This window comes from Trichomycterus rosablanca, chromosome 10 (assembly GCF_030014385.1).
Source record: "Trichomycterus rosablanca isolate fTriRos1 chromosome 10, fTriRos1.hap1, whole genome shotgun sequence".
NCBI classification, from domain to species: domain Eukaryota; kingdom Metazoa; phylum Chordata; class Actinopteri; order Siluriformes; family Trichomycteridae; genus Trichomycterus; species Trichomycterus rosablanca.
In genome coordinates, this window is record NC_085997.1 from 16216521 (window position 1) to 16234808 (window position 18288).

Below are 18288 nucleotides of genomic sequence, written 5' to 3' on the forward strand. Positions count from 1 at the left end.
GCTTCAACTCTGTCAGAAATTATTATTGCAGAACATTGATTTATCTCATTCACAAATTTTGCAGCATAATGCCGCTCTCTTTTATCCTGGATTAGGCCATCTACCAGTAAAGCAAATGAGGGAGATGTATCAGTATCAGTTGTTTGGTTATTAAAAAGCGTGCACAATATGGCCTTGTTTTGCCTGTTTTTCATTTATTTATGCAATTTGATAATTTGATTTATTTGATTAGATGTGTATTGATTGTGTTAACAAAATAAATATATAAGTTAAATATCCTACTGTGGTTTTTTAATTATTATTATTTTATTAATAATTTTGGCGATGGGTGCCTTTTTTTGGCTTGAGCACCTGCCCCCAAAAATGTCTGTGCACGTGCCTGGTCAGGACAACCACAGGACCACTACAGAGCAGGTATTTTTTAGGTGGTGGATCATTCTCAGCACTGCAATGACAATGACATGGTGGTGGTGTGTTAGTGTGTGTTGTGCTGGTATAAGTGTATCAGACACAGCAGCGCTGCTGGAGTTTTTAAATACCGTGTCCACTCACTGTCCACTATATTAGACACTCCTACCTAGTTATTCCACCTTGTAGATGTAAAGTCAAAGACCATCAGTGGTCACAGGACGCTGCCCACGGGGTGCTGTTGGATGGATATTTTTGGTTGGTGGACTATTCTCAGTCTAGCAGTGACAGTAAGGTGTTTAAAAACATCAGCGCTGCTGTGTCTGATCCACTCATACCAGCACAACAGACACTAACACACCACCACCATGTCAGTGTCACTGCAGTGCTGAGAATGACCCACCACCCAAATAATACCTGCTCTGTGGCGGTCCTGTGGGGGTCCTGACCATTGAAGAACAGGGTGAAAGCAGGCTAAAAAACGTGTGTAAAGATTCAGATGGACTACAGTCAGTAATTGTAGATCTACAAAGTGCTTCTATAAGGTAAGTGGAGCTGATAAAATGGACAGTGAGTGTAGAAACAAGGAGGTGGTTTTAATGTTATGGTTGATGGTGTACATCTTGTATATATAGACTGTTGCACAGGGGCACAGTCATGCTGAAACAGGTAATGGCATTGCCAAACAGCTGTCACAAGGGTGAAGGTAAACAATTCATTTAATCTACTTGATTTTATACACTTGATAGTAAATGGTGAGGCTGCAACACCACTATATGGCCAAGGGTCTGTGGAAAAGTGTCCACATACTCTTGGACACATAGCGTAATTGTGGTTCGAAATTTGCTAGAAATTGCAGGAATTGTTTTGTCCACTTTAAATACATAGTTATTAGTTATAGTTTAAAATAAATCGACCCCCACAGTACCACCCCAGGTTAAAATGCTTTGCCTTGAGACTAAAAAATGCTAGTGTGATACTGCACAAACAAGCCAAAGAAACATGTTATACTAACAGTAAGTGCCTGGCAGCTCATCTGAGTTAAATAAGACTTGGCAAAGGACTTGGCATGGTGTATTATGTGGTTGCAAAAAGAGAGACAGTGTGAAAGGTATGGTGTGAGAATGTATTTAGCACAAGTCAAGCTAGCAGATCTGATTTTGTGTGTACGTGAGAGAGACAGAGAGATTAGACAAACATTTTGTTGTTAGACGAACATAATGTATTTGTGATTGCACTCCAGATACTTAATCTTTTCGTAACCATGGAAACAATTGTGCCTCCCTTACTGTTATGTACAGATACATGCACAGCATTTCATTATTCAGCACCCACTGTATGAATCTGCAGCTCTAAAAATATAAATGCAGTATATATAAATGGCCAAAGTATGTAGACACCTAACCATTTTAAAACCACTGGCATTAATATGAAGCTGCACCATGATTTTTGGCTATAACCACTCTTACTAGCCTGGCAAGTTAAAGCCTCATCATCACATACAAATGGAATAATTTAGGTTTGGAAGAAAGGACATGACTGAAACCCCTCCCAACTCCTAATGGACTGCCTATATATTTACCCATTATTTCTTTCCCTTCTACATGATGAATTCTCATTGCCAAACAAAGAGGTGAAGAACTCCAGCCCAACATTCTCAGAGTTTATAGACTTATAATCAGTACATTGCACTTGTACATTGATTTTATACACCTTTTATACCTTATAGGGCTTATAGTGTACATTATATAAAGTTTATTGGACACCCTACACCCAAAAATCCCTCTTAAATACATTTCCACTTTTTAACAGTCCAGTGACAGTGTGATTCACCCCCTCCAGCCAACACTGGCATTGCTCATAATGATCCTAGGTTTGTGTGTAGGGTCATCGAGCAATAGAAGCCTAATACACAGAGGTAATGGCAAACTGTTCTTGCAGTATTATTGCTTTTATAGAAAGTAAGAAACTTCTAGCTAGTGACGCAACCAAGGACATATGATCTTTAAGCTATGAGAACTTTTAAGTGGGCTTTTTCTGTGAACTTGTGAAGGTTACTGGTTCATTAATGAGCCATTACAGTTTTTACCCAATATTATACACACAAAAATGGAACTATGCACACAATTTAAAAAACTTAAAGCTGATGTATCAACTAAATTCTAAGCACAATTCCATTTGTTCTCACTCAGATAGCATTCTAAATCTGTAAACACAAATTGCATCATTTAGCACATTTTGGTCGCCTAAAAATGCAACATCCTTACTACCAATTAGTCTTGTTTATGTTGTCTTGGTATTGTTGCTCCTTTACTCAGTCAGAGTTGTGCTTAGATAAAACACAATATACCTGGTTCAGCCTCAGCTGGTGTTGATTTAAGAGACGATATACCCGGTGTTCTGGTCCCACAATTTGTAGTGCTGTACCTTCCACCATATTCCCCATTTCTAATTCAATAGGGAAAGTCTTTTCAGCATGGCGATGGAATTTGTACAAACGCAGACCCTACGAGAGTGTGGCACTACTCCAGACAATGGAGGAGGCATGTGATGACATCCCATGAAGATGAATGCCAGGGATGGATCTACCATGCCAGGCATTTTTATTTCCTCCCTCTGCTTAGCCAGATTGAACAGCCGATGTGGATGAGGTCCTCTGGCCTGACCAGGATCAGTAGCAGGATGCAGAGTGATCTGCTTCATTGCATTTGCACTTTTTTTTTAGTTCTGCTAAACATACAGAATGGCATAAGTTTGCTACATACTTGGAAAAATAGGTAAAATTTGTGTTGCATAAACAGTACTTTAGTACTGTAAATGCAATTTTGGCAACCTACACTTTACCAAAACAAAAAAAAGAGGAAACTTATTTCCACACATGTTGCATGGCCTCATGAAGCCAAAACATACATGAACACTTTTAATGGTAGTGTTTTGAATTGATCACATCAGTGTTTATTCGATGCTCAGTAAGAAATAAGCATATGATGGGAGATCAAATCTTGCAAAGGAGATTTGTGTTTTTGACAAAGTAGTTATTCTTTTCATTTTGTGTTTAGAGTTCAATCACTGTTTCTGGAAATGTGTTCAAAAGTTTGGGAAAAACTATATTAATAGTAAAGGTTGGTTTAGGTTGCATAACATATTTCTAAAGTATTACTCCGTTTAATTCTTCCTGGTTTTATATATGTTCTAATAATTCTATAAGCAATATAACAATATACTTTTTTTATTTAATTGCTCTTTGTTTTTTGTTATACTAAGCCTACTCAGTATGTCTGTCTCTTCAGTATATGCAGGGATTCACACATTTACCCCAGCTGCACAAACTGGTCTCTCACATTTCAGATAACAGACATGTACTTTTTCTGTCATTTATCCAAAAAGCACCATCCCCCTGAGCCTTTTAAAGACTACTCATGGACCAGCAAATACCCAGCTAGACCTAACCTTTCCAACAGCACAATGTGTGTCCCAAAAATAATACTATATATTTAAAAGCCTTAATGTCTCCATGGCAACTTTTGCTTAGTAACAGTGGCACAGTGTGATCTAACTGAAGTGCTCAATTCCAGATTCATAACCATCTTCTGCTTATCAATTACCATGGCAACAGTGCTGGCAAAAACTCTGACTGCAGGGCATCACTCACCAGATTTATTTACACATATAGGCAATTTAGAGTAGCCAGTTTACCTACTGGCATAGTAGGAAAGGCAAAAAAATGGAACCCACACAGATCTCAACATGGCAAACTATACACAGAGAGTAACTAGAAGCAAGATTAAACTCATGTTCTATTATTGTATGTATTATTAATAATAATAACAACAATAATAATAATTATAATAAAAATGGACCAATACATTGGCCAGTGAGTGTAGGTTTATTGGGGCATTCAGAGGTTTTAATCAACGGGCTTTACTCAATATCTGTGACAAATATGAAAGCATAGATTAGTATGAGAGTGGCACGGTGGCTCAGTGTCGGTGGCACTGTCGCCTCACAGCAAGAAGGTCCTGGGTTCGATCCCCAGGCGGGGCAGTCCTGGTCCTTTCTGTGGTTAAGAAAGTGAGTGAGTGAGATTAGTATGAATAAGTAAACTACACCTGCAGTAGATTAGTACAGTTTCTAAAACAGTTTGTCATTTCAGCAACAACAACAACAATAATTACAGTAGACAAATCCATTAATATTTCATATGAAGAAGTTGTAAACAATTTGTTCTTGAAAGTCTAGAAAAGTCAGTAATCATCACTACTGTACACTGCTGTAAAGTTGCTCTTCTACCTCCCTTCTGTACTGATGCATTCATTCGTCTAAGAGCTGTAGAAATTCTTTGCCACAAGCAGAGAATCTTCCTTTGTCATATAATGTTTAATTTTTATGTGTCAGGGTCTCAGTATGAAAGAAATACTGAACAACAGGAACAGAATTAGATGCCAGCTAAAAATTTAGAAAGTAAAATGCTTTAGATGGGAAGAAGATATGAACATTATTAATATGCTTTTTGCTATTTTTCCTATTGATTTTGCACTGTCGTTTCATGAGCAATGTTATGTCCATCAGAAGAAGCTGCATATACTCAGCAGTTACACAAAGTAAAGTTATTCCTGTCTCTAGCATTGAGTGATAATAGAATGGATTAATGTAGACATTATTAATTAAAATGTACATCCACTATAAGAGAAAATGCTGTAAAGCTTCTGTAGATTCTGTAGGATTCTGATGCTTTGGTTCATTCACTTATACAATAATCTATTTACTCCTGATGATATTATGCTATTATTATGATATTATTAAGTGGAGGAGTATATAAAATAACTAAATAATAATACATTTATACCAATTTTTGCAGCCTTTACGGCATTAAAGTTTAAACCGGTCCAAAACAAAAACAAAACAAAAAACACAAAAACAGCAGTTACTGTTACCAGTAAAAAAAAAAACTAAATCTGTGAAATTGAGATACTGGTTTAAAAGATAATGCTTCTAAAACATTTATAATTTTTATCCCTTGTATTAACATGAAATTCCTGAGGTTGCTAAATATGTTAATTAAAATTGAAAAGGGTAAACCTAACAAACAAAAACATCACCTATTGATGACTCTTTCCTGCATTTACAACTGTTCTAAAATAGAAATAATTATTTTAAATGGGGCTCTTAAATTCATCCCTTTATAGTAACTATTATTAGTAGTAATGGTGCTTTGTCATTCATTTCTTTATATAAGAAGTAGAGAATTATAAGAGAGTATTTTTGTATATGGTAAAGTTTAAATAACAGCCTAAAGGGCACCTTATAACCACTGCCCTAAGAGTACTGCATAGCTATATACAGACATGCAGTGACAGCATTTTAACCTGAATGCTCTCATGCAGTTCCCCCTTTAAAGAACAGAACAGTGACATGATATATACATATGTCTTTGGACTGTGGGAGGAAACCAGAACTCTCAGAGGAAACACACAGACACAGGAAGAACATGCAAACGCCACACTGAAAGGACCTGGACTGCTCCACCTGGGAATCAAACCCAGGACCTTCTTGCTGTGAGGCGACAGTGCTACCCACCGAGCCACCGTGCCACCCACAATCAGTATTAAATTACAGTCATAAGTAGCTATTTCAGCAACATCTAAAACATCTAGGGGCAATTTAGATTTGCCAGTTCACCTTGTACTTGTTTCTGGGAGGTGAAAAAACCTGGAGGAAGCTCGTGTGGACATGGAGCGAACATTTAAAACTCATCACAAACAGGGATTGAAAGTAAGTGGAGAAAATCCATAACGACATTGACAATAAACCATAATCAACACAGACAGTAACCTCTGAGTAGAATCAGACCCAGGCATCTAGCCTTCTTGAGCTTTGAAGTACCAACATTGAATGCTGCACTAAAGTTCTTTGATAGACATAATGTAAAACACTAATGTGTTACAGTAAAATCACAGCACACTGCTCTGTATAGGTTTGCTACTGTCTTCCTTGTCTTAAAATTCATGAGTGTGCATGTGTGAGTTTCCCTCTGAGTGCATTCAATAAGCATCCACCCACTTTCCTGGCACTGAAATTTTTTTTTCTTTTGCTTTCCATGGCAACAGTGTTCTGTGTTACTGTAACATTGCTCATCTGCTGAATGAATTGGGTGGAGTCACATTAAGAGTCATGTCTTTCTGCGTTGCCATTTTGGCTGGCAGAGCGAGCATGAAGTGCAGATAATGTGTCGGTTTCTTTTGACAATCACCTGCGCCTTGTGAGTATAACTTACACTCCAGGTGGAAGTTATTCTATATATCATTGTTCTCCAGCATCTCTGTCTGACAAACCTATCTTCCCTTTTTTTCTGAAAACTGAGTTGTCGTAGACAGCCAAAGCAGTCTGTCATAATGTAACAACCAGTTCTCAGTTTTGGGCTATCCCTGTTCTATCTGCTTTCTCCGGTCCAGTGTGTGGATGTTTTTGTCTTCTTTTTGTTGTTTTTTTCTGTTATTTTGGCCACCTCATTTATTTGATATTATCCTCTTTTTGTTAATAGCATTTTCCATTCCATTGTTCTTTTCCATTCTTGCAGGTGCAGGGCTTCAGTCAGTGATTTAACAGCAAGGCGCAACCCTCCCAATAACAAAATTGTTTGTTTCCTTAGGTTTGAGACATTGTTTAAATGATTGTGTTATGGATTTAACCCGGTAGATTTGATAAAGTCTAAGTGCATGGCTGCACTCAATTTTGTTGTAATTAACTTTTGTACTGATTTTACCTATGGCCAAATGAGATAAATATTGTGGCAGTACTAATGATACCCCTGATATAAGAACAAGCTGGCTGACTGAGAGCTATATGCAGGACTGTTTCTTTTGACTAACCAAAACACCCAGCTTGTTCTTATATGAGGGGTATCATTAGTACTGCCACAATACTTATCTCATTTGCCAGTAGTAAAATCAGTACAAAAGTTAATTACAATAAAATATATATACATATATAGCATATCCCAGCTTTTCAATGGGAGCAAGGCACACAGCAACACCCTGGACAGGGCACCAGTCTGTCGCAGGGCGGACACACACACCCATTAACCTATAGAGCAATTCGGTGTTTCCAATTAACCTGATTGCATGTTTTGTGGACTGTGGGAGGAAACAACATGCAAACTCCGCACAGAAAGGACACGGACCGCCCTTTCTGTGGATTGAACCCAGGACCTTCTTGCTGTGAGGCGACAGTGCTACCCACTGAGCCACCGTGCCGCCCTGAAAACAATTATATAAATAAAATTATGTAAATAACTTAATTTCACATTTCTATTTTTCAGTTTCGAGATTAGTTGTACACAGCATTAATATCCACTTAAGTACAATAAATGAGAGATCATGGCCAATTAACTGTCCAAGAACATAACAAACAATGCAGATAAAATGAACATTACAATGCAAAACTGGTTACCTTCATCATCTTTTACATGGTGGTTGCTATGGTTACACCTTCAAATGTCTTCTAATTTGCACATAATTACACATGCTTAGCACTCTCAAGCTAAATATATTGTAGAAAAAAAGTTAAAGACCCTGCAATATATTCCTTTATGTTTTTCTAAGCTGCAAGATCTAATTTACATTTACATTTTCAGCATTTAGCAGACGCTCTTATCCAGAGCGACTTACAGAAGTGCTTCCATAGTGAACATTTCATTCCTTAAGTTTAGATAGACAACAGTCGAAGAACACAACTCTGCTAAAACCTGTTAGAACCAAAGTGCCTTTTTTTTTTTTTTTTTTTTTTTTTTTTTTTTTTTAAATGGAAAAGATTGGAATAAAGTGTTAGTAAATAAGTACAAATCAGCCTAAGTGTTTAGTAAAAAGGTGTGTTTTTAATCGTTTTTTAAAGACAGCAAGAGACTCAGCTGTTCGGACAGACAGAGGAAGTTCGTTCCACCATTTGGGCGCTAGAACAGAGAACAGCCTTGATGCTTGTCTTCCTTTAGTCCTGGATGGAGGCTCAAGTCGAGCTAGACTAGAGGCTCGGAGGTTGCGTGGTACAGAGCGGGGTTTGATTAGACCCCGAAGGTAGCTTGGGGCTGGTCCATTTTTGGCTTTGTAGGCGAGCGTCAGTGTTTTAAACTGAATGCGTGCAGCTACAGGAAGCCAGTGAAGAGAACGCAGCAGTGGGGTGATGTGGCAGTGTTTAGGTTGGTTAAAGACCAGACGGGCAGCTGCATTTTGAATGAGCTGTAAGGGTTTAATAGTGGCCATGGGAGCTCCTGCCAGGAGGGAGTTGCAGTAGTCCAACCGAGAGATTACAAGTGATTGCACCAGAATCTGGGTAGCTTCTCTGGAGAGAAATGGCCGAATCTTCCTGATGTTGTACAGGAGGAACCGGCACGATCTCGTCATGTTGGCTATATAAGGAGAGAAGGTCAGCTGGTTATCCAGGACAACACCAAGACTTCTTACCTTATCAGATGGTCTAATCAGGAAGTCATCCAGAGAAATGACTAGGTCCTGGGTTGGAGACAGATCTCCAGGAATGAGCAACATCTCTGTCTTGCTGGGATTAAGTTTTAGATGATGAGCTGACATCCATTGTGAGATATCTCGCAGACATGCTGAGATGCGAGCTGAGACTTGCGTGTCTGAAGAAGGAAATGACAGAACAAGCTGAGTGTCATCTGCATAGGAGTGGTAGGAGAAGCCATGGGAGGCTATGACCTTACCCAGAGAGCGGGTGTAGATAGAGAAGAGAAGTGGGCCAAGTACAGAGCCCTGAGGAACACCGGTTGAGAGAGTGCATGGGGTAGATATGGATCCCCTCCATGACACTTGGTAGGAGCGCCCTTCCAGGTAGGAGGCCATCCATTGCCATGCTGAACCTGTTACTCCAAGGTTGGAGAGAGTGGTCAGGAGAATGCCGTGATTCACTGTGTCGAAGGCTGCAGAAAGGTCAAGAAGAATAAGAACAGATGACAGTTTGGCTGCTTTGGCTGCATGAAGCTTCTCAGTAACAGCTACAAGTGCTGTTTCTGTAGAATGTGCTGCCTTGAAGCCAGACTGGTACGGATCGTGGAGATCATTCTGAGTAAGAAAGGCTGAAGATAAATTCAGTAAACACTAATGAGGTTATTAAACTGAGAATGTTTTTGTATATAAAACATATGGGAAATTGACACAGTTTAAATAGTTTCTAGGTGCCTCTAATAGTGACTGTTTGGCATGTTTGTCTGCTGCCTCCTTTTGGCTTTAGATAGTCAATTACCAGCCAATACCAGTCAATCAAAGACCACTTTTTGTGGCTATAGTATAATTTAAATAATGGTTATGAGTATAAAAACTAAGCGCTTAGGCAGCGCAGCCGTAAATTCCGCAAGCTCACTATTGCTGGGACCCAGGGTTTGAATCCCCAGGTTACATACAGACATGATTGGCTATGTCTAAAGGGGGCGAAGAAGCCCCACAGTGGATTGGTGTCCTGTCCAGGGTGTGTGTTCCCCAACAAGAAAAAGCAGTGGTAAAGCATTAAAATTAACTGCAGGTATAAGAACCAATAAGTATTTATTACATTTTGTTAAATTACCAGTTTTTGGTGGAAAATGCAGCAGTTTAGGTTGATGAAGATGAGACCTTTGAATTAAACCAAACAGATGGTGAATCTGTTTAGGATAAAAAGATTTCCATGATGTATGTGTGGATGTTTGTATGTCCTACAGTCTGTCACTGGCCCAAGACCAACTATCTCTCTATCATCTCTCTTTATATACAATCACACATCATTCTGTTTCCCTATACACTACTTTTTTTAATTAGATCACAAGCCTGGGACATTTTATACATTCATGTTTTACTTACAGAAAAAGCTACATGTATATGTTCATTCTCCATTTTTAAGACTTCATTGTTAAACTGTTTATTTTTGCAGTTTAAATAAGGCACATTATTGTCATCATTAAGAAGAACAACAATAAGAAATGCTAAAATGAGGTGTACCATGTATTTTTTAACATATAAAGCCCAAGAAGCAACCCTGCAGGTATTGTGGGTGGAGCATCAAAGGGTGCCCCAACTCCTTTCATTCTTCTTTCACTCCATATTTTTTTGCTATTTCAACATGCTGTCTTTGGTTTCCTCCCAGGCATTAATACACATGTAGATATAAAGCATGAATTCACGTTCTTTGTGTGTTTGCCTTTATATACTGTTCAGTATGAAGTGATTTAGACAGTGTCCATTCAAACAGATGTACAGTGTATCACAAAAGTGAGTACACCCCTCACATTTCTGCAAATATTTTATTATATCTTTTCATGGGACAACACTATAGAAATAAAACTTGGATATAACTTAGAGTAGTCAGTGTACAACTTGTATAGCAGTGTAGATTTACTGTCTTCTGAAAATAACTCAACACACAGCCATTAATGTCTAAATGGCTGGCAACATAAGTGAGTACACCCCACAGTGAACATGTCCAAATTGTGCCCAAAGTGTCAATATTTTGTGTGACCACCATTATTATCCAGCACTGCCTTAACCCTCCTGGGCATGGAATTCACCAGAGCTGCACAGGTTGCTACTGGAATCCTCTTCCACTCCTCCATGATGACATCACGGAGCTGGTGGATGTTAGACACCTTGAACTCCTCCACCTTCCACTTGAGGATGCGCCACAGGTGCTCAATTGGGTTTAGTCCATCACCTTTACCTTCAGCTTCCTCAGCAAGGCAGTTGTCATCTTGGAGCTTGTGTTTGGGGTCGTTATCCTGTTGGAAAACTGCCATGAGGCCCAGTTTTCGAAGGGAGGGGATCATGCTCTGTTTCAGAATGTCACAGTACATGTTGGAATTCATGTTTCCCTCAATGAACTGCAGCTCCCCAGTGCCAGCAACACTCATGCAGCCCAAGACCATGATGCTACCACCACCATGCTTGACTGTAGGCAAGATACAGTTGTCTTGGTACTTCTCACCAGGGTGCCGCCACACATGCTGGACACCATCTGAGCCAAACAAGTTTATCTTGGTCTCGTCAGACCACAGGGCATTCCAGTAATCCATGTTCTTGGACTGCTTGTCTTCAGCAAACTGTTTGCGGGCTTTCTTGTGCGTCAGCTTCCTTCTGGGATGACGACCATGCAGACCGAGTTGCTGCAGTATGTTGCGTATGGTCTGAGCACTGACAGGCTGACCTCCCACATCTTCAACCTCTGCAGCAATGCTGGCAGCACTCATGTGTCTATTTTTTAAAGCCAACCTCTGGATATGACGCCGAACACGTGGACTCAACTTCGTTGGTCGACCCTGGCGAAGCCTGTTCCGAGTGGAACCTGTCCTGGAAAACCGCTGTATGACCTTGGCCACCATGCTGTAGCTCAGTTTCAGGGTGTTAGCAATCTTCTTATAGCCCAGGCCATCTTTGTGGAGAGCAACAATTCTATTTCTCACATCCTCAGAGAGTTCTTTGCCATGAGGTGCCATGTTGAATATCCATTGGCCAGTATGAGATAATTGTACCCAAAACACCAAATTTAACAGCCCTGCTCCCCATTTACACCTTGGACCTTGACACATGACACCAGGGAGGGACAACGACACATTTGGGCACAATTTGGACATGTTCACTGTGGGGTGTACTCACTTATGTTGCCAGCTATTTAGACATTAATGGCTGCGTGTTGAGTTATTTTCAGAAGACAGTAAATCTACACTGCTATACAAGTTGTACACTGACTACTCTAAGTTATATCCAAGTTTCATGTCTATAGTGTTGTCCCATGAAAAGATATAATGAAATATTTGCAGAAATGTGAGGGGTGTACTCACTTTTGTGATACACTGTATTTAGTACCTGTAGTGTGATGTGAGATTTAAAGTTATTTGAAAATGGTGACTGGGTGTGAAAAAAAAGAAAAGAAAGAAATATAGGTTTTAATCTAATACACACTTTGCTTTATGGCTGCAGTAAATTGAAATTTGTGGAAAAGAACAGCATTATTAAAATGTCAAAGGCGAGGGTCCAAAGACTATCCTGCAAGAAACAAATACTGTAAACCCTAAACTATCACAGACTATGACATACTCACTTATTGACCTCTAGGGCAATTTTGATTAATCAGTCCACCTACAGGCATATGCTGTGCTATCATGCTGCCCATATTGCAAATATATTGGTGTGCACTGGCAGAGTATATATGCAAAAATCCTCAAAATACATTATATGTTAAATACAATTCATCTCCATTGTTTTTTCCCCGCATGGCAACAGTCACTTACACTTTAAATCCCTAAGCACAGAACTGTCAGACAGTATTAAGCATGTTTTTATGTCAGTGTGCTGTGTCATTTATACTACACTGTTATGGGTCATTTATTTGGTAACAGTATGTTAAAAGAAGCGTACACGCAAAACAAATACAGTGCCATAAAAAGGCTTGAGCCCCCTAAAGCACCCCGTTTTTTGTTTTATGTCTTTAATTGCATATTAATAATATAATAACAACTGATAACTGTTAGTATCTGTAAATGAATGTGCATGAATGTGCATTATGTCAGATCATAGCCCATAGTCTTTAAAACCATAACACCATACCCATTGTAAAGCATATCAAAAGGAGCATCATGATAGCACGATGGGTATTACATGTCATCATGATAGCAAATGGTACCTGAGCATTACATGTCATCAAAGAAACATGTACTAGAACCTACTGGAAAATAGTCCACTAGCAAAACAATTGTTGGTTGTTTTTTGTGACTTTAGGATGTTCTCAATACAATTATAACAGATCTGTGTAACATAACCTATAATAAATGACACGTAATATTGATTCATTTAAGGTGTTTGTGTCTGTGTGTGTATAGTATAGCCATTGGAATTATGAATGACAGTCTAATGAGGTTACTACAGACAATACCTGACATTGATTAGCACCTGTTTTAGTCACCTGTCAGTCACTGCCTCAGTTTAAAGCTGTACATTTTACCTCTGTGATGTGACCATTGTAAAATGGTTACTGTCAGATCAAATGACAATGAAAAACTTTTGATTTATACACACAAGGAGTGTTCCAAACAGTTTCAGAATGTACATCTGAGACAGTTGCACCAACCTTTATTATGTTCATTAAACACTTTATTTGGTCAGGGTCACAGGGGAGCTAGTGGCACGAAAAGAAAAAAGGGGCATTTGAAAATGCTTTAATTCAAAGCAGTTAACACTTGACACAGGATTTATTTTTAGCTACTGAGGGTAATGGGTCCTACCCAAGGGCAGTGATAGCTTGCAATGAGTCTTAAATACTAGACCAACAGATCAACAGTCCTGTACCTTAACTACTGGGCCACCACTACCCTATCTACCTTCTGCCCTATTCTAGTTCATATTTTTCAAATAATAAAACAGTGCAGACAGTGGAGAAACTTGTAAAACCAACTAAACTGGCAGTGATCAAAACCCAGGTTTATACCAGTGTGTAAGATCTGATTTTAGGCCATTTCATTTAAATGGTAACCAGTAGGTTTGTACAAGAGAAAACAATGTCCCTAAACCTTGTTTACAGTGATGACTACTACTCATCAGTAGACTGTTTTTGCAAATCTATACATTTATTAATGTCTGCTGTCACTACTTTAGTTGTCAACATTTAAAGTGGCAAGTAAATTTTGGACTAGCCATGAAAATAAAGCTGTATGCACATTACAAGGAGGGATTTTGCCTGATTTTGTGATTTATGAAGGTGAAAGCCAAGACCAGTCTTAGTGTATGGCAACAGAAATAAACACCACAAAATTCTACATTAGCTGTAAACTGTTAATGCTAACAGTTCCATGACCTCCCACTTATCTTGTAACTATTTAGAAATGAAAAAAATTTCAGCACTCCCTGCTAGTTGAATAAATAAATGGCTACCCCATTTTGTCACATTGAAAAGAGATCTTTCCTGCTGCTTGGTGAAATGTAGCATTTGAAGCATATTGGTGCTCTTTTTGTCTCACATTCATACATTTCGACCAGAACATTGACCAACCCATGAGTTAATTAAAGCACACAGTTAATTAAAATTTGCTTGAGCCCACTATCATATATCTCCATAAACTAAAGCTTGTAGAGCGGAATATCCTGCTGCACCACCTGGACGCTCTAGTATTCTATATTCTGAGTGGAACACATTGAAAGACATGGGTCATGTTAAATCTGACATAAAGCTAACACAGCATTTTACAATAAAAACATTATACCTACAGTCAAACATGGTGGTGATTGTGTGACCATGTGACCAAGCACAAGAATAAGTTCACTTTTAAAATGAGACAAAATAAAGGCCCCAGGAAAAACAGGTGCAGGAGTGTTGTTGGGATGTATAAACACTTCAGTGTCAATGCTAAGAGAAGTGCCTCCACCAAAATATAAAACCTATAGCTGTTTACTGATAGAAAACTACAGGAAGGTTAACACACACTGTGCATTAAAAATGAAATAGTTCTAGTCTCTATAACTACTACTACAAGTGCTAAAAGGATATGTGTCCCTAATAAAGAGGCCAGTAGTTGTAAACATTATTTAAAAATCCCATAAACACTGCTGTACCTGATATTCTCATAGCATTACAGCTGACACTCTGATGTCATTTTGTTGCTAAGAATTGTCCACCACCCAAACATCATCTGGTCAGTGGGGTTCTCATGGTGGGTCCTTTTTAATTGATAAATAGGGGGTAAATGTACAAAGCAATAGCTGGGATAGAGTCACTAATTGTACACCCACAAAATTCATCTGTATGGTAGATGTAAAGTAATAAATGTATGTTCCAGGTGCATAAGTTTGCTTAATAAAGTGAAAAGTGAGTGTATTTATGTTAATTGTCATTAAAAGACTAAAACCTGGTAGTGACTGTCAGTGAAAAACTATATTTTATTAATAAAGAATGGTTTGTGAAACAATTTTTTTTCAGTAAGAACAGCTGTAGTCTTATTGCTTATGAGCTTGTGTGGCATAATGGTAAGAGCCATGCTGAACTGCAGTGCCTGAGTTCTGGGAGTTTGCATATCATGTTGGTCTCACAAATACAGAAAGCACATGGCATCGCATTGACCTAGCCACTGGGGGGACACTACTCAAGCCACCCTAACTGCTGGTACCAAGCCCAGATCAATAGGAGAGATGCATCACAAAGGGTATCTTGCAAAAAAATCTTGCCAAATCAAATATGAGGTCAAATGATTTGCTGTGGCTGGGATCAGCTGTCAGGGATCATTCAACAACATATGGTTTGCATTGTCTTCCATAATGTCTCTAAGGTTACGTCTCAGATATTTTAATGATTTGTAATGAAGTCCAGCTTAGCTGCACTGTGATTCTTTATCTCAGAATGTTTCTCTTATTAATGCAATGTTGAGATAAGTATAGTTTAGGATTGTATTTTTGCCAAGATGCCAAGCTGAACCCTGAGTCTTCTGGTAGCAGAGTGTATGAAATAAATATGATCACTCATTTACGTTCATGCCTGCACACAGACACTCTACCAAGAATGCATTTTCAAGATTTTTAATGCTTAGTCAATTAAAGATGGGCCTGGTGCATCTGGTAGACTGGGTGCTGCACAACAAAATGGTTCTTTAGGTCCTGGGTTTAATTAGTCCAATCGTTGTCTTTTAAGTTTTTCACATGTTTTCCCTGTATCAATTTTCTCTTGGTACTGATTTCCTCCCACCACTCCAAAAAATTCAAAGACTGAATGGCTACCCTAAATTGCCCCAAGATGTTTACAGGTGGCACCAGGCCTATCGTGACCAAGATGAAGCGGTTAGTAAAAATGATAAATTATGATGCATTTTTCACATTTTTGTGCATGGCCAAAAGGTGCTTGGCATGTTGAAAATGTGAGTGAATTGGGATACTTAGCATGGGGAGCAGCAGTCACTATTCAAGAGTTATAAATGAAGGGAGATTTCAAGATTATTGTTGGTTTTAAGCAACAGTCTGTCCATCAGATCTGTTTCCACAGCAACCATTGGTGCTGTCATAAGAGTAAAGCTGCAGAGTTCATGTTTGTCACCAGGCACTTACAGCTACTTCTTCTTCTTTTTTTTTCCATATTTGGGGCTTTCAAAATTATGATGTTTCCACAATATATATAAAAAAGAGCATCTGAAAGAAAAACTGAATTACAAATAAAGTAAAATTAAATCTGGGGTTTGAGATTGTGTGGATGAGATTAAAAAAATATATACGTGTATATATATTTTTAAGTGGCTACATGGGAATTCTTTATCAATTATGTTCCTTAAGAAATTCAGGAAGATTTTTAAACCAGTTAGAATTTGCACAAGAAGAATTTTTTTCTCTCTTTTTACATTCCTTATTTAATGCTTGTAAATACATGTTTATATTATGCTCATAAAGTAAAAAAAAAACAAAAACAAAAAAATCTAATAATAAACTCACAGTTTGGTATCTCAACATAGTTTATAAAGCTATATCGTGAATGCGTTCTACTTTAATGCATTCTACAGTATTCAAATAACATTCTCATTAACTCAGTGATTGTAATGTAATAACTGTAATATATTACTTGACTTAGTCACAAGGAAAAAAAGTTATTAAACTACAATAATACATTGCCGTACACTTTCTGCAGTGATCAACATTTTTGGCAGTTTAATATTGTAGCTGATACATTTGTTTTTCACTTACTCAATATAACCTTTTAAGAGTGGATGTAACAGACGAATGTAATTTAATACCTATTAAATTAGGATCATTTTATAGTTTTGTTCTTTTTAAAGAAGCAGAATAAAAAAAAAAAATTTGAACTGGCCTAACCAAAATGCTTTGAAAAGTTAAGCATACTGATTTTGCCAGATATCTTTAAAAAAACAGCTTTTTTAATTTTACTAAATTAATAGTATTATATACTGACCATGAATGACTTAAGATTGACTAATTTAAGTCAAGCTTGCCCAAGAATGAGCCTTCATAAACTTTAGATTAGGCTGAGTGTGCTTAGAAGATATAAGCTCTAATTCTTTATACATAAAATACAAAATAAAAACAAACAAAAACATACAATTAGATGTTTACCTGGTGTTTATGTGCATTACTGCTTCTCTCCCACAGATGGCGTTCCTCTGAGTGAGCTCTCTTGGTCCTCCTCTCTAGCAGTGGTGGCTATCTCATTCTCTGGTCTTTTCACCTTCATCTTCCTTATGCTGGCCTGCCTGTGCTGCAAAAAGGGAGAGATTGGATTTAAGGTGAGAATTTAATGTATTTTATTAACTAAACAAAGTAAATTAATTTAACTCTTGTAAGATTACAGGTTGGTTGTTGGAACATTGATTAAGTATGGAAGAAGACTAATGGGCCATGTAGTAATTCAGTGCCAAACTGGATGTCAGAGATCAGACGAAATGTTTTGACTTTTTTGTGGTATAGAAAAAGACAAATTGTATTAAAGCCTGAAGGCTATAAAGTGTTGAAATACATAATAAAGCAAAATGACTAGGATTGGGTGAAATGGATACCAGTTTTGAGTGGACTAACAGTTTTCAGATAGCAAGCTGAATAAAGGTTAAGCAGTAGTCATATTAGATGGATGAAAATAAGGACAATAGTGACTTAATCAAAAAAAGAATTTAAAATTTACTTAAAAGGTAGAGTTTGTAAAATATTTAAAAGCAGTATTAGCTAGAAATCATCATGATACTATGGTATTGTTATGGTTACGGTGTTGCAATGTTTAAAATAATTTTAGAAATTTAGAATTGTTCAAACAATTAAGTAAATGTTTCTTTTTTTGCTATGATAAAGGAATAATTTTAATTAGAAACATAAAAAACACTCAACACAAAAAGTTAATATCAACCAAACAAGTAAAGCATTTACTTGAAAT

At 37.8% G+C, this 18288-nt stretch overlaps 2 protein-coding genes across 2 annotated transcripts in view; one reads left to right on the top strand and one right to left on the bottom strand.

Moving 5' to 3' along the window:
* aatkb (apoptosis-associated tyrosine kinase b) overlaps positions 1-18288 on the top strand; it is a 61515-nt gene that overhangs the window by 11897 nt on the left and 31330 nt on the right. The window contains exon 2 of the mRNA XM_063002883.1: positions 17517-17650. Within this exon, the coding sequence (XP_062858953.1) occupies positions 17517-17650 (134 nt within the window). The remainder of the gene's footprint in view (positions 1-17516; positions 17651-18288) is intronic.
* Positions 8189-13400, bottom strand: LOC134321553 (uncharacterized). Its single transcript, XM_063003362.1, has 3 exons — positions 13384-13400; positions 9224-9396; positions 8189-9028 (listed from the first exon to the last, which is right to left on the bottom strand). Exons 1-3 carry the CDS (start codon positions 13398-13400, stop codon positions 8250-8252), a joined length of 969 nt encoding a protein of 322 aa, XP_062859432.1. The 3' UTR covers positions 8189-8249.